At 38.5% G+C, this 24,434-nt stretch overlaps 1 protein-coding gene across 6 annotated transcripts in view; it reads right to left on the bottom strand.

Moving 5' to 3' along the window:
* The window catches only part of LOC132099008 (neuron navigator 3-like), a 333,516-nt gene that overhangs the window by 74,256 nt on the left and 234,826 nt on the right, over nucleotides 1-24,434 (bottom strand). For all 6 annotated transcript variants that reach the window (XM_059505367.1, XM_059505363.1, XM_059505364.1 and 3 more), the window contains 3 exons: nucleotides 16,483-16,551; nucleotides 12,371-12,519; nucleotides 5,658-6,681 (listed from right to left, as the gene is read on the bottom strand). In XM_059505367.1, the coding sequence (XP_059361350.1) occupies nucleotides 5,658-6,681; nucleotides 12,371-12,519; nucleotides 16,483-16,551 (1,242 nt within the window). The remainder of the gene's footprint in view (nucleotides 1-5,657; nucleotides 6,682-12,370; nucleotides 12,520-16,482; nucleotides 16,552-24,434) is intronic.

The raw sequence follows: 24,434 nt of genomic DNA, 5'->3' as shown, positions 1-24,434 counted from the left end.
AAGAAAAAGAAAGGCTTGTTGTATTAGTGAAATAATTGTAACTATTTGCAACTAATATTTTATTTTTAATTTACATAAATGAATCAAGGAAATTATAGCATATTTTCAATTCAAAAAGGCAAAATTTAATAAATAGATAAAAAAAGTTGAACTTTTCTATTGTAAAACAGTCAAATACTAAATTATCTACTTACATTTTACCAGGCATTTGTTAACTTATTTAATAATTTTGACATTGATGAGCTAGACCGCTGAACTTTTAGTCTTCATAACAACAAACAGAGCGTTGCGTAATGTAGTGCATCAGAGCAGCATCAATAATAATATCAAGTGAATCTCTTATCTGCATCTTAAGTTTATTGGCAATAATAATGACAGGTTTGCGAACGTGAACTCGGTGAGCTCGCGCAAAACACATCTTCAGCACAGCGACTCATTTAAACGCCTCTGATTGGCCGATGTGATCAACAGACATGTCTATGATTGGCTACAATGCTCAACGTTGCAAAAGCACGTCAAAAGTACCTTTAATGCAAAGGGAAAAATATAAATAAAAATGTAATATGCACTGTTCATGATTAGTTAATCGCGGCCGCTGTAATCTTATTCACATTTGTTTTTCTGATGAATTGTTTTGCTCTGTGAGAAAGACAAGTTAACAAAATATTCGGGGCTTTACTAAAAACTTTCGGGGCTTAAGCCCCATTAGCCCAGCCCTAGCGCTGCCCCTCAATATTTTATATTTTTTATTAAGCTGTTCTTGTCTTTACTAAAATCAAAATCAGGCTAATCAAAGAGAAGAGTGCTCTTACAAATCACGAGGGAGCGATTTGACCGCTGATTTTGCCTAACGTAATAGACTCGCTGTTTTTGCTGATGCTGAATCGTCTTTAGCATACAATACATTCATTACAAATTTAACTTTAAGTTAAACGTGTGTTTAAACTACACCTGGGGAAACTCACTTCACCTTCAGAGGATCTGTCCGGGGCAGTTCAGTCTCTGGTTGCAGGGCCACCGCACCGAAGCAGACTCGCTGTGTGTATGAGCCAGACTGAGCGAACGCCGCTCTGCACGTTTGAATCAGGGACGTAACTAAGTATTTGAGGGGCAGGGGGAAGGGCGAATAATACATTTAAAATTAAAAATTAAATTGTTCACTTTTGGTAAATGTATTGGACATAGTGGTGGGTTGTTTTTGTAAGTACAGTTTTTGGATCATTAAAGTTAGGGGGGCAGCTGGGGGGGCAAGGCTCTAGAGTGGGGGGGCACCTGCCCCCCCTTGGCCCCCTGTAGATCCGCCCATGATCCCAGGACACCTGCACTCGACCAGATAAAATTCTCTCTTTCTCTCTCTCTCTCTCTCTCTCTCTCTCTCCCTCTCACTCTCACCTCTCAGATATTTCAGTGGCATGTCACACTGGTAGTTTCACCAAGTGTGACATTGCATTACCTGTGAAAACAAATACTCTCTCACACACTCATAATTCACACAAACTGCATGTAAATATGCAAATGATACAGAAAGGAAGAGGGCTTAAACTTTCAGGTAACTTCAGGGCTTGCTGAGCTGAATGAACTCATTAAGTGATGAAACTGCATAAAAGACTTATTCAAGAGAAGGTCAACTAAAACGATACGCTATGGGCAGCATTGTTTAGTCTTTTTAATATAATTTTCAAGCAACATCACTGAAGCTGAGAGTGCTGATGTGAGGAGGGGCAGTGGATGGGTGGTCAACCCACTGTTCTCCATGCCAGTGGAAGAAAAATACAAAAGTTCTCTTCCAAACCCACGTGAGCTAACCAACTAGACATCATTTTTTAGGAAACATCACTCCAAAAATAAAGGCTTAAACAGAAGCCTGCAAAATTAGACAGCAAGTAAATCCTAGAATTTATTGTGGACATTGAAAATATTAAAATGTTTAATGTATATAATATTTCATTTAACACAGAACAATACTGAATAACCTGATAAAGCTGTGTGCTGCTTTTTTGTGCACATTTAATTATATGCAATAAATAATACATAAAACTAATTTTTAAATAATGGCAGTGGCAAACACTACTATTGCAATTTATTTATCCATTTATTTGTATGTTTACTTTTATTCAGCAAAGACACATTAAATTGGTCAAAGCCAGTAAATACCTTTATAATATCACAAAAGATAAACTGCTGAAAGTTTGCCATCACATGAATAAATTAGATTTTAAAATATATTCAGATTGAAAATGGTTATTTTAAATTATAATAATAATATCACAATATTGTCATTTCTACTATATTTTTAATCAGATTTATGACCCTGGAGCACAAAACAAGTCTTAAGTTACTGGGGTTTATTTTTAGCAATAGCCAAAAACATTGTATAATAATAAAAATTCATTACATTTATATAGCGCTTTCTAGGTACTCAAAGCACTTTACATAGACAGGGGATATCTCCTCATCCACCACTAGTGTGCAGCATCCACCTGGATGATGCGACAGCAGCCATATTGCGCCAGAACGCCCACCACACACCAGCTTACTGGTGGAGAGGAGACAGAGTGATGAAGCCAATCAGCAGATATGGGGATTGTTAGGAGGCCATGATGGTCAGAGGCCAATGGGCGAATTTAGCCAGGATGCCGAGGTCACACCTCTACTCTTTTCGAAAGACATCCTGGGATTTTTAATGACCACAGAGGCTCAGGACCTCGGTTTAACGTCTCATCCGAAGGACGGTGCTTGTTGACAGTATAGTGTCCCCAACACTACACTGGGGCACTAGGACCCACACAGACCTCAGGGTGAGCACCCCCTGCTGGCCTCACTAGCACCTCTTCCAGCAGCAACCTAGTTTTCTCAGGAGGTCTCCCATCCAGGTACTGACCAGGCTCAGCCCTGCTTAGCTTCAGTGGGAAACCGGTCTTGGGCTCCAGGGTGATATGGCTGCCGGTATGGGTCAAAATTGTAATTTTTTCTTTTATGCCAAAAATCATTAGGATATTAAGTAAAGATCATGTTCCATTAAGATATTTTGTAAATTTCCTATTGTAAATATATCAAAACTTATTTTTTGATTAGTAATATGAACTTAAAAGGCGATTTGCTCAGTTTTGGTTGTTTTGCAGTCTTAAATTCCAGATTTTCAAATAGTTGTGTCTTAGCCAAATATTGTCCGATTCTAATAAACCATACAATAATGGAAAGCGTATTTACTCAGCTTTCAGATTATAAATCTAAATTTTGAAAAATTGACACATAAGACTGGTTTTGTGGTCCAGGGTCACATAGGTGCAGCCTTGATAAGAGACTTCTTTCGAAAACATAAAATAAATTTTCCCGACCCAAAACCTTTGAATAGTAGTGAATATATAATTAAAATGAAAAATTATACAGAAATACAGTTCTGAGGCTGGTAATGCAACATCCTCAACTCAACTGCCCTTGTCAAGCATGCCAAAAGATTTGACCCTAGGTGTAGTTCTAGGACCAAGATAACCATGTGGACTTGCAAAATGCTAGGGCTGCTCCGATCACGATCGGCTGATCGTAAATGCGCATCTCGTCAGTAAAGCCGGTTCTATAGTCAGCGGTAAATTCCATCAGGTGCGCGATTTCACATAGAGCAGCTACTACTACACAGAGCCATTGTTAACTGAGAAGATGCACAAATCCACGTTCATTTCAGCGTTTATTTGCGCATCTTCTCAGTTAACAACGGCTCTGTGTAGTAACAGCTGCTCTATGTGAAATCACGCACCTGAGGGAATTTACCGCTGATTAGAGAACCTTTACTGACGAGATGCGCATTAACGATCGGCCGATCGGATCGGAGCAGCCCTACAAAATGCAATGTATCATCTCTCAGCGGGCTGTCGCAGCCCTGTGGGTTTTACAGAGTCAAGCAAAGCTCTCGAGAGAAAGATCTGCACTAGTGGAGAGGAGTGTGATAAGAGCTCCAGTTTAAAATTCCATAAAGACTTAAGGTTATAATCCTTGTGAGACGGCATCGAGAATGCCAAACACAGCTTTAAGAAAACGCCATCTTCTTCCTGTGAATAATGAACCTGTGGCAGGCCGGTAAGGAGGTAAGTGTGTTTTTATGAGAACTGTTCAACTCTTAAGGTTCAGTTTGTGCAGGTATGTCAGAGGTAACTGGGTTTGAGAGCTCTATATTCAAGCAAAGGATTAAACCAGCTACTGAACGTACACAACCACTCAAGGACAAAACCCTTTGGCTCTCGTTTTCAACATTCTCATCTGTCTTTCATGTCATTATTTTTTTGTCTATCACAGGCCCATTAACACTCTCTTTCTCTTTAATAAGCTGACTCAAACTGTTATGAATGCCCTTTGCCAATCGATCACATATTCTCTTTTCCGTTCCAACCTTCTCTTCAACATATTCACCCTCATCAGTCTCTTTGTGAGGACTGAGAGAGACCATGCCCATTAAACGAGGCGGTCTGGCAAACAGCTCAGTGGTTCCCACTTGGGCTAATAATACCGTCAAGATGAAACATTTACCCGCTGCTTTTTTTTACAAAGCACTAGGTGATTGGATAGGTGATACAAGGGACAGATGATCAGTGGGTGGGTGTTTGTTCATCTAAAAGCTGGTTTGATAAACTATACATAGATTGCTAGTTAAACATATATTTGCCTGTAACTAAAGATGCTTTATGATGCTCTGTCAGCCTCTGTGTGTAAGCAGGGTCTCACTTTCCCTGGTCAAAAAAGGACTCTTGTCTAGACAGTATATACTGAAAAAAGATCAATTCTGTTAAAATCACCCCCCACACTCAGATTTAACAAGACATCCTCCAAATTTCTCACTCTGCCTTTAAAGTGACAGCAGAGTGAAGAAATGATTGACTGGAAAATGACTGAAAGCAGGGTTGCCTGCACAGAAACATCACTGTGGACTTCCCACCAGGCCACCACTAAACTTTCTAGATCTATCATGTATGAATGACTTTCCACTTTTCCAAAAGGTATATATATTTTTTTTTTTTCTGAATTTTCAACATTTTCTTGAATCTTATCATGAATTGTTACATTTGGTTACAGAGATTCTTTAAAATGTCTGCCTGGTTAGTGGTGTGCAAAATAAGTAAAAGATGAGGTAATTATTCTGGACCTCCTGGGGATGAGGATTTCATCTTTGCCTATCTATTGAGGGTATTTACAGAGACATGGTCCTGCTGTCTGATGGATAATGATAATGATTTTACAACCCAGAATAGAACTCAGGAACCCAGAACTGTCTGTTTGTCTGAGTCTTGCCCTTTTAAGTCTCTAAGGGTCATTGGATATCTAGACCCTAGTAGCACAGCTTAGGACTAGAAGTCAGCTGGGTCTATGATGAGGACATAATAAGGTTGAAGAATGACCAGCTGGAGGGATTTCTGTCCAACAACTTTAGCTCAGAAATAATTTTATCTAAAGGGACGACATCACAAGGAAAGCCCACCTGCCATTAATTATATTGCTAGGGTGCAATAATAAATTGTAAAGCAACAGAAGTGGTATCTTATATACTTTTCTGTGATTGAACATTACAGATCCAGATCTGTAATAATTAAACTGCCCCCCCCCCACAACTTAAGCAACCATCATTCACAATATGCAGGAATTATCATGTGCATTTAAGTATCACTCACCGATACATGAAGGGCGCGACAGTTGCCGTGTTGGGATGGTTGTGTTGTTGCTGCTGGGGAAGTTGTACTGTCCCATTACCTCCTAAAGCTCCTCCACCACCCAGCCCAGATGTGGCTGATCCAGAAAGTGCTGAGGTACTGGTTGATGACACCATGCTGGTCTTCCGATTCTCCAATCCTCCCAAGGATCTCTGCATATATATAGACTGACCACCTTTACTAAGTTTGGTTTTCTCACCACCTGTAGCAGGGACACTAGTTGCAGGCACACTGGATTGGCTTGCTGCAGGCTTGGCCGTTGCTGTTGGAGCCTTCAGACCAGGCTTGGGGATGCTGCTGGAGGAAGGGATTACACTTTCTTTCTTCACAGAGGCTGCAGAAGTTTTGCCTCCTTTGGGGATGAGGCTGGCAATCTTGGAGCCTTTCTTAGAGGGCTCCACTATCACTGGCTCCTCCTTGGGTGGCGTGCTTGCTTTGTTCTTGGTTTTGTTCTTGTCCTCTTTGTCTTTGGGCTGTGGCAAGGACTTGTTGTGGTTCTTGCAGTTGTTGGTCTTGTTTGGGGTTGCAAAGGAGGATGCAGGGGACTTCCCCTGCTGCTTTGAGATCCCGCAGGGTGGTGTAGGACTGCAGGTCCCCTCATCTCCAATCTCCGACAAGTCATCCTCCTCCTGGAGAGCCATTTCAGCCACTGAGGGTGATGTTCTGGATGCAGATCTAGGGTTGATGAGCCTGAATTTCTCCAACATGGAGCGCTGATTTCCGGGGGCTGATTTGGAGGAGTCTGTGATTGGGGGCCGGAGGTGATCGGATGACAAGGGAGGGGTTGGGGAAGCTGTTGGGCTGGGCGGCTTGGTGGCCAACATAGACGAGGTTGCACTGTGCTTCATGTTCATGGATTTGCTGCGCCAGGTCTTTCCAGAAGTTGGAGAGGGGATGGCAGAGGCCAGCTGCTGCCCACTGGTGCTGGAGGGCACCGAGCCACTGCCATTCATGCTGCCTGGCAGAGGAATGCCCTTCACCGACTCTGTCAAAGAAACAGACCAAACAGTGGACACATATGTTAGACTGATATAACTACACCCTAGAAGCTATACATACTTTGTCTTTGGCAAGGCGGAACATTATGACTACCACAATAATCAAATATTAGCATAAGTAGAAAGAGATCGTAAAAAGGCAAAGCTTCCCACAAACACATGAGGAATAGATGCTCCATCCAAATCTTTACTCTGCAATCCCAACGCATACTGAAATCCCAAGCAATGCGGTGAAGCATTCGGGCAGAAATTTGGATCCTAAATTGATTTTGTGGGATTTCAAATACTCTGTTGTTTCCATATACCCTCTTGTTCTTTGTAAATGCAGTAATATTTTGTGAGAAATCAACACGGCTCACAAGATAACATATATAAACATTAGGGGTGTAACGATACGCGTATTCGGTACGCGGTACGCATTATGGACCAAACGGTTCGTTGGACTAATTAATTATATTTGGACGCCCCTGACACCCCCGAAGAAGAAAAGAACACCAACTTATATGTTTATGTTAGGCTACTCAGTCAGGCGCTCGCTCACTCAGTAATACACACTGAAGGCTCGTTGCAAAATGGCCAATGCGTTTAACAGACCAGAAATAGAAGATCCTCCAATAACCAACAGGTCTGGTGTTTGGGTGCACTTTGGATTCCCTGTAAGCTATAATGGTGATGGCAAGAGAGTGGTGGATAAAAAAAACAACGATATGTCGCATCTAGGTTACACCAGCGGGAATACAAAAAAAAAAAAAAAAAAAAAAACCCACGGGAATACTTGAAACATGTCAACTCATTTACGCCGACATCACCTTAGTGTGTCAGTATCTGGGAAAAGACGGAAACATACACACAATAAACTATCCCCGCAGCATTTAGACAGACATTTCCAACGGATTCAAACAGGGCAAAAGACATCACCACGGCGATTGGTAGGCTGCATTTACGTTATAGCCGCGGATATGAGACCTTATTATTTACCATTCATTCTATCATCACCATTATAGCTGACAGGGAATCCAAAGTGCACCCAAACACCAGACCTGTTGGTTATTGGAGGATCTTCTATTTCTGGTCTGTTAAACGCATTAGCCATTTTGCAACGAGCCTTCAGCGCGTACTGAGTGAGCGAGCGCCTTACTCTGTAGTGGAAAACGTAGGTTTTAAGAACATGCTTAAATGTAATTGAGCCCCGTTACAATATTCCTTCACGAGCCCATTTCAGACAGACCGTAATTCCTGCTTTGTTCCAAAAAACATAAGCCCTATAGAGAACCAATTGAGTAAAAACACACTCAATATAAAGAGTTATAGAGTTCCATATAAAAAGTTACATCTTTGTATTTGTTCATAACTAATATAACATTTTCGTTTTTTTTATAAGGAGCTGTTTTTGTTTTATACATTATGCTGCTAAGAAAACACCAAGAAGATGGGTAAAGAATAGCTCCATCATTGTTCAATGTAAAAAAAAAACATACTTTGTTAGTTTTAATAAATAAAACATTTTTTAAAAATCAAGGAAATTTATCTGCCATTTTTTTCTTTTTGCTGTATCTAAACCGTACCGAACCGAACCGAACCGAACCGTGACACCAGTTTATTGTATCGAACCGAACCGTGAATTTTGTGAACCCTTACACCCCTAATAAACATACTTAATACTATATAAATAGATCATTTTAATGTGGGGGAAACAGATTTATCAAGCCATTGAGAGCATAACAATGCAGAAATGTAACATCCTTTAAATTTCAACTTGTCTGGGCCTTGACTATCAGTCCAGTGATGATTGCTACAGTGAATTGCTAAGCTTAGGGCCGAGACTCAAAATGCGTTACAATTTTAGTGTACATAAATTGAATTGCTTTGACTAGGTCTCAGTGGATTATACATTACTGTCAAAAAAGCTGTGTATAATATTGTTTTGAGTACCTTGTAAATACAATGCATATGAATACTGTAATCAAACAGTATTATGGTACATACCAAAAAAAACATGGTACTACTATCTAATTTCACCAATATACCATGGCACCAGTACTTCTTTGTAAGGGAAATGCTAATGCTCCGAACAGTTTAAGGGTGAATCTCATGCAAATAGCATAATCATTTATTTTTATTTAAAAAAAAATATATAAAAAAATAAACAAATTTGCAATGTGCCATTATATTGATGACAAAAATAATTTCTGCTCTAATTCTAAATACTATAATATATATATAAAATTGTTTATTGCGGTATTAAGTATTTAATGAGAATCCCAACTGAGAAATATGGAAATTCCAAAAAAATAAAACATTCAGACACAATAGAGCATCACAGTCCCGCCCACAGCCAGAGAGAGCTTTGGTGCCGGAAGTAAATTTCCCATTCATTTCTCCCATTGACTTTCGGAAAAATCCGTATCTAAAGAGTTTTACAGCATGTGTGAGGATAACCAGCTACGGCTGAACTCATAAGCATATAACATATCATTTTGAGTGAAAAAATTAAGAGAAAATACAAAAAAAGTCAAAGGTACAAGACTGTGTACATATTTTCATTTCGAGCGCAGGAACTACTCATCCCATAAACCACCGCGCCTCACTGAAGTCGACTGAAGCCACAACCGCGAACGAGCCTTTTGAGCGACTTCCAAATCTGATGACGGCCGCCCGCGCAAACTTTTTCCTCCAGTGAGTTTTATTTTATATAGTAAATGTGCAGTAATAGCAGTTCTTTCAGGATTAATCGTGTAAATAGTGTTTTATATAGGTATTGTGTATTGATGTTTATATTTATCATTGTGTATTTTATATTGTGTGTGAAAGTGGTTAACGATAACGTCAGCAACATGGTGGACAGACAGATAGATAGATAGATAGATAGATAGATAGATAGATAGATAGATAGATAGATAGATAGATAGATAGATAGATAGATAGATAGATAGATAGATAGATAGATAGATAGATAGATAGATAGATAAATCTTACAGCAATTCAGGCTGCCCATAACTTTGATTTGCACCCAGACATATCAAAGTTAAGCTGAAAAATTCTAAACACAAAGGAAGAAAGAAATAGATGGGATTTAATGGTTCCATTGAAAATCTAGTAGAGTGAACAGAGATTGGACTGTGAATGAGCACTGTGTGGATCGGTTTCAGTGCATGTGTCAGCTAAATTAACCCTGTCTTTGGAGATAACAGCAGCTTAAATAACAGCCACACACACACACACACACACACACACACACACACAAACACACACCAGACTATCGAAACACGGTTACCATAGCTACCCTTTTTTCCACACCACTTTATGTTGAAAGTGAAATACCACTTTGTTCTGGGAAGTCTGGAAAGGATGCCACACACATTTCAAAACAAACACATTGATAGATGTGATAACAGCAAGCATGGCATTGATGATTTTCCATCTTAATACACTCTTGTCTAATCATGAATTGACTGCAGGCATTAAGCATTTTCTTTGCCGCTGGCTCTCTGTTATCTCTGCTGCTCAGTTCTATATATTTACCATCTTCGTCACAGGTGCTACTATATTAAGTTATGCCAAAAGTTAAATGTACTAAACAACACTGATTTCCTTCAAACTAATCCAGGAACTGGACACAGTGCTTTTGAAAGCCTCCTGGACTGAGCTACTGCTAGCAAACATGATGATTCACTCCTGCAGCCGGTGTGAATTGTGAAATTAGCTTTGTTATACAAGACTATTTAACATGCAAGTGTTTGTGCCCAATACCTTGGCACAGGGCTTATAAACAGTATGAGATTTGCGTCCACAGAGAGGCTTTGTGCTGAAATACGTAGGTGATGGTAACGCAGGGTGTTGACCGATTTGAGGTTAAGGATTAAATCAGTTAAAGGTCAAACTCAGGATTATGAAATTTTTATTCAAGCCTGCCATGAAATTAAAGACTACATGCTAACTCTGTTCCAAAACCTAGTGAGATGCCTAGTGGGCTACAAAGGCAGCATCCTTACTGTCACGAAAGTCCAAAAGTGACTGAATCAAAAATCATATTATTGAAAATTGTCAGGATGATCCAGCTAATGCACGTTTTGTGGTGATTTGCTCTGCATGACGGGACTTCTGTTTCTACAGCTAACATTTTGAATGTTTAACTGTCTCTTTTAACTGTAAAGTGAAACAAAATTCACGATTTCGCCCATTAAAATATGTTCCAGACCATTTCTGAATGCATTTCAGAACTGCATTCTGGGATAGCCTCTCTTATGAATAATAAAGAACATGTGATACTGCATTCATTTGCAGTCACAATTTTTGTTGTTGTTCTTGTAGGCAAAACTGGTAGAAATCCACACAATTTCAGTTTTGAATGAGGGGGATGGATGTTCTTGAGCAGATTAGGTAATGGATTCAAGTTGGTCACACATTCTCCATGTTGACCATCAGGAAGATGATTGGTTTGAAAGCTACTGCTGTGTGAGTTTGCTTCATACATCGCTACTGACTTGTTTAGCCTGCAAAAGTTAACTGGGATCACACATTTACAATTTGGCTAAAACATTGCATCTCACACAAAATAATTTGTTCTGCCTACTGCTTGGAACAGCATTTGTGTCAACTGTAACACCTACGATGCCTTAAAATGCTAGGTAGGCAGCTCACTAGGTTTTGGAACAGAGCTCTATTCTCTCTCTACCAGCCCCTCCCATAGTTTCTCCAGTGCGGGAGACTTTTTGGACAGAGAAAAAAGGAAGATGAGGGAAAAAAAGGCAGATGGGAGTTTGCTTTTCTCATCTATGGAAGTACTAGTGCAGTAGCCCTGTAAATCAAGGTTTTGAGTAATGTTAGGCCTGATGGAAAAGGGCAGGAATAGGTTTCGAGAGAGAGACGTTGCCTATTAGGACTCTCTGATTCATCAAAGCTCCTGTCTGCCATGTAAGACCCTCTGTCTGGCTTTGTGTGTACTGTCTTGCCCTTTCCATAAATAGTGTCTGGGAACACCAGCCTCTGTGCTTAAGTCCGGTATAAATCTAACTGGGCAGTACAGCCAAAACAAAGAGTTTGGTCGGGAAATCAGTTACGTTTTGTTCAATGATCGCCTTGCAGTGAGGGGTGAACCAAGGGCGAAATACAGGTCACACGTCTGTGAACTCCCAACCCGGCTTCAATCGACACACTCCATCAGGTCTAGCGCAGATTTATGAAGTAACCAACTAGCCTGTGGAGATTTACACACTGGTGGCTAAATAGCCATGTGGTTTTATGAAGTCAACTTTGAATGATGGTTCGGCTCTGACAGGAAGATGAAATCTGAAGTGAACTCTGAATAGGCTGGTTATGTGGAAGAAGTAGAAATATTACATGAACGTCATCTCCAAATATATTGGAGGAGGACAGTGAATGCCAATGGCAGATCACCTTTTCAGATGTGAATAACACACCAGAGAAAACCACAGTGCAATATCATACTTTAATTTCCCAGGAAATTTTGTTTTTCCACAGATTTATATCATTATGAAAATATAACAATAAATGCATGAGGGAACCAACTCAAGGCAACCTGCCATGTGCCACAGCGCCATTGTTCATTGTGATAGTGGCACCATCTAGTGGATAACAAGATTTAGCTGTTGCTGTTTCATTTGAGTAATGTGCAGAAACCTTGATTTGAATATTAAGATTCTGTTCATTGCTCACCTCTGTCATTGCCACTAGCATATTGCAGTGGTTTGCTCTTGTCAATACTGTTGAAGCTCTGGCTCCTTCGGTTCAGGTTTGAGGATCCGTGGGCTTTACTACTGCTACTGCCGCTGCCTGCAGCGGGGACTTTGGAGGGACCTGGTAACCTGTAACACACATACTGTACTCATTAGTTTGGGTTTCAATCACAGGACTTTATTAAATAATGACTGTACAAGCTTACATTCTATTTCTGATAGCCATACATACAAACCACCTGGGTTATTATATTTAAATGAAGCTATGTCTAAACTATAACTCAAACTAAAACCGTAAAAATAATATATATTCAAATATCAAAAATTACATTGAGATATAAAAACCTAACAATAAAAATGACAAAACACAATACAATTACTAAAACTAAAAGAAAATATAAAAATAAAAACATTCAAAATATTATTAAAAAAAACTAGCATCTAAGCATTCATTCATTCATCCATTACTTCCTTCTGTGGACTCATTTGACCTTGCAGAAAGGATCAATGTATGTACTTATTGGAATTTATTCTTCATCAGCTGTAAAGACATAAAGTATTGTGAATATTTACTTAAAACATAGGGTAGTCATATATTCAGCTGCAAAAATTAGAGCTCTGCTAATGCCTCTCACTTGTTCGACAGTGTAACATACAAAACCAATAAATGAATAGCATTTAACGTAATAACTTGACTTGTGTCTTCTAAAACAGCTCATTTTTCAATATGACAACACAATAGACATCTCTTAATTGCTCTAAAATCTGCAATAAATATTGCATGGAGGGTGTGTGTGTGTGTGTGTGTGTTTCTTTGCATTGTCTCATGCTACATTCATAATATCGATGACTTACTCGCGAATAAAGCTTGTTAATGACTCACGAGTGCCAGTGTTTAATTGGGAAACACGACCCTGTGACACATCTGCCTAGCAACGGCTCATAAACATGTTGCAGGGTTACAAAACAGCAGCAAGATAACATTCTTTGACATTGACAGCTGTTTCACCTTACTTCAATCTGATTATGCCAATAGACAATTGATTTTAACAAACCAAACTGATGACCTAATAAAGACTTGGTTACAGTTTAATTTTAAAAACCAACTGAAACTCCCATCATCATTTGAAATTCTCATCACTGATCAAATGTTTTGAAAAGTCTTATCACACAGAATCAAAGCAAATAGCTTTCTTAGAAATGATGGACTGGAGAACGATGATTCAGGCAGTTCAGGTGCATGTCTCATCAAGCCTCTAATGACACTGCTTCATCACTTGCACATTTCCCATCAGGCACTTCTGCTTTTCCCCATTAACCTGTTGTGCAAACCACCATAATATGCAAGCTCTGATAAAGCATATCTCATGATATTTCTCAAACAGGTTATTTTGGTGAAAATTGGGACGGACATCAGTGTCTGAGTTGAGGTCTGAATGGAAGGCATTTAGAAGTTAGAAGTTTTAGCACACCCACACAGAATCTGTGTCCTTAGAGAGTGCAACAGAATCCTTCTGGGCTTTGTGTGTTTGTTTATTATACATTCTGACTAATTTCATCGTGCTTTTAACTATCAGTAAGACTGCGTTACTCTCAGCTGAACGTAACACATGTTATCATGTTAAAATCTGCAGAATTCTGCTGATTTTTCCGCTGAATTTACCGAGAAAAACATCAAAAGTGAGCAGATTCAGTTTGGCCTGATTCAAGGATGCAGGCAACATCTGACATCAGCATTTATTAGACATTTGGTTTTCTCCTTTGGTCTTGAAATGTTCCTTACGCAAAGATTTGCATAAATATGTATCATGCACACATTCACAAACACAAATATGCCTGTAGAGGATAAATTTAGTGCTTACCAGGCATCTCAAGACAGAGAACGATGCTAAAATAGACCTGAAATAAACCTGTGGTGTGTAATGTTTTTCTGTGCTAAAAGATTTTATTCTACCCAGACTTATATTCAGAGACAAGTATGACATTTATAGGTTGATTTTCCTGAAAAATCCATGACGCTTTCAATGCATTGCTTTTTTTGAGCATCCCAACCAAGCCAACACAGTGGCTTAACCAATTGCATGAGTTCGGGGTGGGACTATATGTTAGTTTGGCCAATGAAAGGGAAGCAGAAATATGTTGGTTTTTTTCTAACTGTTTGTTTGATGGCATTGGTGGCACAGACATATATATTCTGCTTTAAAGTCAGAATCTGAGGTGGTCAGCTGCAAGACCAGGTCTCTGGATCTGTTCTTGTTTATTTTAGGGTAAAAATTTACGCATCTCAACGTTTGAATAATCACTGAATTTTAATAACGCTTCACATCTTATCCAATCTCTATCCTGCATGCATAAAAGGGCCTTATGGAAGATAAAATCTTTTAAATTAAGCTTATTAAAATTTAGAGCAGGATGTTTAAGGATCAAATAAGAGTGCTTCTGTCATCTCCGTTGAATCTTAATACTATCTTTCCAATTGAAGTACACGGAATATAACTAAAAGTTTTGGATTCTAGAGGACAGCTAATATTATGCATTATTATCTATCCTGCTTTCCTTCCTTTAAGAAACAAGATTATAGGTTATTACAATGTTCTATATAACCCAAATTACTGCACAATAATAATGTGTTGAATTGAACAGACACAGAGTTTCATATGCATATCTCTGAAGAAACAAACAGGAGTGTGTATTTTTGTTTGTGTAAATGTATATGTGTATTAGTAACCTTTGAAGCCTCATGTCAATTCAGTTTAATGACATAAATACATGATATTGCTGAAATTAAATTAACACTAATAAAAAAAAAACTGATTTATTCATAAAGGATAAAACTGAATATAACACACTGCCTATCACTGGAATATATTAAATATTAATTAACTATAATTAAAAACGTGTCTCGAATTCATTAATTGGTGATCATTAATTTGTGAACCCACAGCCATGCAAGCATCAAAGCCATTACTCCGGTGTCACATGATCTTTCAGAAATCATTCCAATCTGCTGATTTGGTGCACAATAAACATTTACTTTTATTATTAATGTTGAAAACAGTTTTGCTGCCTTTTTTCAACAGAGCAAAAAAAAAAAAGAATTGTAATAGAAATCTTTTGAAACATTATAAATGTCTTTAATTTCACTTTCAGTCAATTTTATGCCTGCTTGCTGAATAAAAGTTTTAATTTCTGAACTGACCCCAACTTCTGAATGATAGTGTATAGTGATGTCATCTGGGAGAAACAAAATAAAAAAGCCTAAGAAATGCCATGAACATTTCATCCATTTTTACAGTTTACTCTTTGATTTTTGATATACGATCCATCTGTTTTCTGGTGACTCGAAACCCAGGCATTCTCACTTGCAATCACCATTAATCTAATTTCTGATCCAATTTAAAAAAAAAAAAAAAAAAAAAAAACTATGGCCAGTTGTGTAGTCCAATGATAATATTAGGTGTGAACGTCTCTCTGCATATTTATATACATTACATCTGAACTTCGGATTAGAGACCAGAGTCTAGTATGAAAAAACAAACCAAACATTGTTTATAATTGCTTTGAGAGAAGATACCAGATCTCAGATACTTCAAAGAAAACTGCAGGCACATGTTGTCTTTGAGCAAATAATGCCGTCAGTCGAACCCTACCCATCAGGCTGTCAGTTCAGAAAGCACCATATCATACAAGGTGTCCATCACATTTCTCAAATAGTTTGGCCAGGGGCTGCTTGAAATGCTTTGCCAGCACAAAGCTTCTCACCAGCTCTGAGATTGGAGCAAATGCTTTCAGGGCCAAACAACTGCTGCCGGAGACTGAAACGGCAAAAACCTCAGAAATAAACCGCATTCAAGATCTAGGGTACATCCAGCACTTTCTGCATCTGTTCATCTGGAATCAACCAAGCTATTCAGTTCAAAACCCTCAGAAAAGCTCCAGAAAGATTTTTTTTTTAATGATGAAAAAGCCAGACTAAAGTTGAGTTGAACTGCATAAGAAGATTGGCTTTCCCGGTCTCTAGCCTGAAGGTATGAGGAGAGTTTCAGGTGGCAGAACAGAGCAAGAGCAGGCAGATACAGATGAAGACTCTACCTTGTGTTTTTCTTCTGAGGGGCTGCTATTCCACTGTGACCAGGTGGACTTGTATATCGTGCGGTGAGACTGTAAAGAGGTAGTAGGAGAGAACGAGAGAAACGGGAGAAAGAAAGGGAGAGAGAGAGAGGAATGAAGTTAATGATTGGATTGATTTTTTTTTCAAACTGTGGCATCTTTCTCTCTAATGCAATAAGGGCGTCACTTAGCGAGGGCTTGGCGCACATGTGCAAACACAAACAGCATGGCCTCTGTCCGCACCTACTCAGATTCACATGACATGTCACTCGTCTCAAACCACAAGTATGTGTATTTCCTCCAACTGTCCTACTGTTCTTGTCGCTGTTGTATATTGTAGATCTGTACAAGTTCAAAGCCAAATCATAATCTTCATAAACCCATACTTTCAAATATGTGTTTGTGTGAATACAGTGAGAGCTTTATTCTCAATACTGGTGAATCACTGATCGGTTTAGATTGACCTCCACAACAACATATAACTCCGAGAAAGAAATCCCATTTGACAGAGAAGATATTCCTGAAGCTCCAGTCATAATATTTAAAAAATAGACTTATCCACACTTATCCACTCTCTTTCACACACACACACAAGCACACACCTCTTTTCATTTACTTGAAACTTGTATATACTGTGACCACTGTTTATACAGTTTTTTTTGTTTGTTTGTTATTTATGTAAAAATATGCACTGTTCAAAACTTTGGGTGAGTATGATTCTGCATATATATTATACATTTACTCAGCAAGGACACAGCAGAAACTATAGACCCTCTCTTTTCTAGCACTTCACAGAGGCTCCTTTATGCTTAAAGAAGATTAAAGAAAACAAGCGCATTTGCGTCCTAAAGAGAGCAGCTTGGAAAATGTAGCACAGCTGGAAGAAAACAAAAGTAGAGGTATTTCGTATTGCATGGAGGGAAATTATTCTACTTACAGAAAAGCTCTAAAAATGATGAGATCAGCTTACTTTTTCTCACTTAGAAGAAAACAAACACAACCCCCCAGGCATTTATTTAATACAGTGGCTAAATTAATGAAAAATAAGGCATCAACAGGCACATACATTTCCCAACATTACAACAGTATAGAAGTAATGCCTTCATGGACTTCTTTACTTCCAAGATCAATGCTATTAGGGAAAAAATTCTAGTCATGCAGCCGTCAGCTACAGTATTGCATCAATGCACTACAGATCCCCTGAAGAATAATTCCATTAATTCTCTGCTATAAGAGAGGAAATATTGTATAAACTTCTAAACCTACAACATGTATGTTAGACTCTATTCCATGTAAGCTACTAAAAGAGGTGCTTCCAGAAGTCATAGATCCTCTTCGGAATATTATTTATTCGTCATTGTTATTAGAATATGTCCCAAAATCCTTCAAAGACTGCACCAACTTGTCATTGGGACAAGATCATGGAAGCCAGACAAGTCCTCTGCACAATCTGACCTGTGTTGCAGCCTGGAATTAAACCACACCATGCAGATTTCGTCAGGCCAGAGGAGAACTGCACCTGGTTTCTCCCATTGTTTGTTTCTCCATTTCTGCCACCGATATAGTTTTGGTTCATTGCCCCTGTAACCTTTGGCTTGCTTAGTTGGGATGCTTATTTTCTGGTAATATTGTCACCTTGATTGCATAGAAGCTATTGGAAGGGAGATGAACTGATGACATCACTGATTCATCAATTGAATGACTTTAACTGAAAAAAAAAGACTTGCATTATTCACAAGCTATTTTCCTGTTTGACACTGTAAGGCTGCTTTGTAACACAATCTGTATTGTATAAAGCTCCATAACAATACAGGTGACTTGACAATATCAGCTATTTAATGGCTTCAAAAGTAGTTCAATCAGAAATTAGAGCTAAAAACACTTTCATACTTTATGTCATGAAAAACATGCACTGTATATGTTTTAAAGGTTTAACCTTTGAATATATAAGTAGCATGTGTAGAATACCTACAATTACTGTGAAAATACATACTGTAATGTACAAGGTATAAGACATATTCTGCCTTCAAGTGAAGTCTTCCTTATATGTTTGGTCATTAGTACCATATGTAACTGAGTTCATGTACAGCCTGGAGTTTGGAGTCACTTTCCTGCAACACTTGATACATTACTGTAATAAACTTCATCCAAAAATGTCTTTATAGCTGTTTAGGTTAAAAGGACTACATGTTTCTGAACCAATCTCTGTAAGAACAGAGATGACCCTTGCCTGAGGCTGGGAGGAATGAGTGCAATTTGTCAGATCGAAAATATGGTGGATGGAGGCCCTGCCAGTAGGACTTGTACTTACAACACACACACACACACACACACACACACACACACACACACACACACACACACACACACACACACACACACAGACACAGACACAGACACAGACACAGACACACACACACACAGACACACACACACACACACACACACACACACACACACACACACACACACACAGCACAAACACCACAGGCCAAAGCACAAAACACAGAACAGTTGGCTATCCAGGTCTCAAATCTCTTTATCTCAAGCCACTGATGGCTGATTGACACAGGCTTTGTTCGTTTTGGGTGTGCACTCGTGTTTGTCAATGTTTGGATATGCTGTGCTAAGCTGTAAATGTGCCTTGACAAGCTTTATAGCAGGTTTGTTAGCACTGCGTGATGGAACGAGAATGTCTGTGGATGGATGGAAGTTGATTAAAGTCAAAGTATGAGAGAGAATGAGAAAAAGGGGATGTCCAGTTTGCAATGGTTCAACAGTTACAATAGGAAGACTTACATATAAATTAAATCTAGGTGGTTTTACCTTCTGCCATGCTGAAAAAAAAAAAACATTTTTAGCTTAAGGTGATCAGTAATATTTGTTGCTAATCCAAAGTGGTTTACCACCAACAATCAGCCTGACCAAGATGGTTTACAAGGTCAAAACCAAGTCTAACAGCTGACAATCAAACTGATCAACCATCTACATTACTGTATCTGGGGCAGCTTAGACCAGCAGAAAACCATGGAACACTTGTTCAGTCATTTGATTTAAGTTTCTTTGGTGTTCCATGCTAGACAACCCCAACCACATTGAAATTCAAATCAATTCTGATTGGCTATGATTTTGTAATGTGACATCTAGTTAGGACATAAGATAAATAAAGCATCCATCTGTATTTCAACCAACAAGATTCTTCCAAAAATGTCCTTCCAAAAGCTTCCGATATTGAAATATAGGTGGGTGTGCATCCTCAGATGGAGATCATTATGACCACCATGAACGTTCACTTTAACAAGTAACTAGGAGCTGGCTTAAAATTACAGACTCCCTCAACAGAAAACCTGAGGTGCAACAAAGACTTCACCAGACTGGGAGAACGAGAGGGAAGACAGTAAAATAGGGAGGCAAGACAGCAGGTTAACAAGCATTGTAACCTAAGACAGCTCCAGTGAGACACTAACACTGTCTTTCACTCTCTCATTCTCTCTCTCTCTCTCTCTCTCATGAGAATGTGATCATGTCCACATGATTAACGAGGCCCATTGTTTCTCCTCCATTTTTTCTACAGTATGGTAGAAAAAAAACACTCCTAACTCTACAACTTTCTTTCATTTCCCCTTACAGTCTAGTAGCATAAATGTATGACAGTTGTAGGTCTTACAAACTCAAGAAAAAATTTTGCTTCAATGGGACATTTAGACACATTTCACAGTGAGAAATCACAGTAACTTTAAAGAATAATCATTTCAATCATAACCAGTAACTCTGCCAAGTCACTATTCAGAACATATTAAAATTCATCTAAACAATAAGGTTTAGTAAGGTTAGTTTGGGCAAGGGTGCCCAAACTAAGTCCTGGAGGGCCGGTGTCCAGCAGTTTAGCTTCAACCCCAATCAGACACACCTGAACCAGCTAATCAAGCTCTTACTAGGTATACTAAAAACGTCACAGCAGGTGTGTTGAGGCAAGTTGGATCTAAACTCTGCAGGACACCAGCCCTCCAGGACTGAATTTGGACACCCCTGCTTTAATGGAAATCAATAAATCTGAACATTACCCTACATGCTCAATCTAAAAACATCACAATGATAAAGAAAAGAAAAAAAAAACAGTTCACGGTCTCATGGGATGAATTTCCAGTCATTTAAACAACAGAGACCACTTTTTGTGTGTGGCTACAGTACATTCACAACAACAGATATCAGTATTAAATTCAAGACCACTGTCATATCAAACGGTAAACATAAGATGCATTACAAAAACAAATAATACAAATCAAATCTGTTAAAATTTACACAACAATGTAAACAACTGCATTTTTAACATTCGGACTACTCAGTGTCTGTTCTGAAAATACCTTAATTGCATTATAATATACAGTAAAGTACACTTGCTAATTATTCGTTTCTTATCTTTATCTAAGATTAAGTGTCATATGTGCTATGTATTGTGTACATGTGTATATACACACACGCACACACACACACACAAACAATCTTACCTTTAAAATAAAAATCTTTTCTTTAGCTGTACTTCACAAGTTCTGTTGAAATAATACTGTGATTCTGTATGACTTCCCACAGCAAAAGACAGCAAGCAAAAATGACCACCCTCCGAAGAAGTTTCAAAACTAAGAGAAGCTGAACAACCCATAAAATGAGTTTAAACTTACCTCCCGAGAGAGAAACATCTCATTTTCAAAGCAGAACAGACAACTTCCAAAAAAAGGAACTAAACACCTAAATATAAAATGTAACACTTTGGACAACTTTCTGGAGTGACACAATAGCCTCAATACACAGAAGAGCACAATCCAGAAACTTGTGCCATAAAGAAAAAAAAAAAAAAAAAAAACTAAACAATAACCATATGGTTTCCAGTCAAAGTTCCTGTTTAACCCAGATATGTAACACGGTCAATACTACTATACCTATAGCTGTCAGACTTTCTCTCATAGGACAATCGGCTCTTCCTGTCCCGTGAGTTGGGGGCAGGCAATCGTGAGCATGAGACCACCGAGTTGAGCCGTTCACCTCGGGACATGGTGCGCTGAGAGGATGATACTTCACCCCCCATATCTTTCCCAGACCTAAAGGCACCACAGTGTCCAGCTATCCCCCTCTCTCTCTTTCTCTCTCTCTGACCGTCACTCCAGCAGGTGTTGGCTATAGAAAGCTTGGATCTCTAAAACTGTAAATGGGAGCAGGGCCTATGGGTAAAACCAGCCAGTGTGTGTTATAAAAAGCTCACCCCTCATTCCCAGGGATCTCAGACGGTGTTGTATTATGGTATTTAGATCTTTAAAATGTAACAGATTCCCAGCTGACTGGGTGTCACAGTGCTAAAAGGGAATTTCTAATACCATGTTCTAAGTAGTGCTAAAGGTTATAGTAAATCTATGTATTTTCACTAATTGCAGCAGTCAAAGCAAAATAAATAAATAAATAGATAGAAATTGATGATAAAGACATTTACATTGTTACAAAATGATTTTTGTAACATCAGAATATTAGAATGATTTCTGAAGGATCATGTCACTGTACTGTATATACAGTATAAGTGTGGAATATCTTCTCTCTGGTTTTTGAATGGGATGTCAGAAAAACTGAAAAATTATTTAGCACCAGCAATTCGACATATTTTTCCAGAGTGCAGACCAAAGAAAGATTAAGTTTAACCCTAGTGACGCAAGTGAAACAAAATTAAAGCATGCTGAGATTGATTTAGATGGTAAAAGTATACAAATATGCCACAATTAAGCAGTCAGACCTTTTGACTCCATATATCTACACAAGTTGCGTTTATTGTAATATACACTGTCGTATATAAAAACACTAGATTGAACGATAAACAAGTGTTGTGTTGTGATATTTAATTTGAAAATAAAGGTATGTCTTTTATCTTATTTAACCATAATCATAATACTGTAACTGTTGTGTCTTGCTCACTTTCCCACGAACAACCGCACAAAAATCATTATTGGGACTAATGAAATTCAATAATTACGGTGGAGCCTCAACATCTTTTAACTCAGTTTATTTTAATAAATAAAAGCCAAAAACCAAAAGCCAAAAAGTCCAAAAGTCCAAAAGCCAAAACTAGCTATTTAGACTCATACTGCCCCATGCGTAATCGTGTTCACGCACTGTAGTCTGAAGACCATCAAAGATTTATATTTACAATTTGCTTTGCAGCGTTGTGCATTAGCCATTCGCACTGCAGCTGAAGTGAATGACAGCTTAGGAAATGCTTTTTGCTCGCTTTCTGTAGCCTATAACATTTTATCTTTAAAGCTTCTATAGCCTGACAAATGGCCATGTATACACTGCAGAGTTTAAGGAGAGAAAATGTAAAGGATTAAATTTAAATATGTTATTTTAATTTATTTCATAGTTTACAGAAAGGATGCATTTCATATATATATATATAGTTTCTGTTAATAAACCATGTTGCGCTGCTTTTCTAGGCTATTTTTCTCCAAAGCACACACTTAGAATGGCTAATGTTGGTTTGATTTCTTGTGCTACAGGAGAAAAAAAATAATTTAGTCTACCTGATGTAGTAGATTTGATGCAAGTGCGATTCGGGTTGTGGTCTTTATGTCAAACGGGTCGGGTACAGAATTAAATTAGTGCTGCTGTCAGATAATGGATCGAGTGGTCTGTTAAGTACTGTTGATGCAAGTTTACCAAACAGGCCCCGTGAAGGACCGTGCTTTGTGCCTCTCCGTCAGATAACCTCACATGCATGATGGGCCATTTACAGGGACCCATCACATGGCTCATATATTATTCCGCCATGGGGTGAGAAAGTAATGTTAATACGAATACGATTATTTATTTTTGATAATTATAATTATATTTCAGTTTGTTTTTCAATAACTGTTGTTCGTTTCATTTAGTTTTAGTTTTTCATTTATTTTGACCATTTTATTTCAGTTTCCAAGATTTTTTTCCGATCAATCATTTTCGTCTTAGCTTTCGTTTTCATTTACGAAAATAACCTTGCAAGCCAGTAAACATTTAAAGAAACACTTCCCAAATGCCATACAATAGCTTCCCTTTTACCCGACTGTCTGAAGCTGGACAGAGAACTGAGACTGTTATCTGAGAAGACTGTGTTTACTACATCCTCCAGGAGTGCGGCCAATCTACAGCCCTCCTGGCCCAATTCTGGTCGCTGATGTCATTTGGTGTGTGTGGAATGCTAAAGCGTGTGTGTGTCTGTTTCAAGCTGGCAGTTCAAGGCCCTCTGAACACCTGTTACTGCTGGATGTGAGTTGAGTGAGCTCCCACAGGCCCTGGACAAGAATGAGGGGCAGCTGTTGTCTTTCTCTCACTCTCTTTCTCTCTTTTCTTCGCACTTGTGAACGCTGACAGAACACAGAACTCAGCACTACAGAGCGTACACTCGTGCTTTTCTGCCTGTCCCACACACACACATGCGCAAATGCATTCTTGGTCAGGTAACGTGAGCCAGGCTGTGTTACGCCACTCATGTGTGGCATCTCCTCTTCAGAGCTGCTAAGAAAGATTACTCATCTATTTACATCATAGTCACGGCCTTCCTTTTTTTTTACCAACACACATACACACACTGTATACAGAGGCGTTTAGTGTTTAAATGAGAACGTTGCTGAGACTATCGTCTTATATAGAAATATTTATAAATACTGTAACCTAACCCTAACCCACACCCGAACAGAAAACTTTCTGCATTTATTTTTACAATTGAATGAATGAATGATTACTTTATTTTGATACCGTTATTACAAACAAGGGTGTGCCCAAATGGAAGTTTGTCCCAAATTTGTAAACAAACACAAACACTTTTATCTTGATCAAATCTAAAATTAATTAAATGCAATAGAATGACAAATGTTGTGTATAAAAAGTCCAGTGTGATAATGATAATTAAATACAGTAGT

The sequence above is a fragment of the Carassius carassius genome, chromosome 22 (assembly GCF_963082965.1).
Source record: "Carassius carassius chromosome 22, fCarCar2.1, whole genome shotgun sequence".
Taxonomy (NCBI): domain Eukaryota; kingdom Metazoa; phylum Chordata; class Actinopteri; order Cypriniformes; family Cyprinidae; genus Carassius; species Carassius carassius.
The sequence above is the reverse complement of the archived record's forward strand: the minus strand, read 5'-3'. Positions and strand labels throughout refer to the sequence as shown.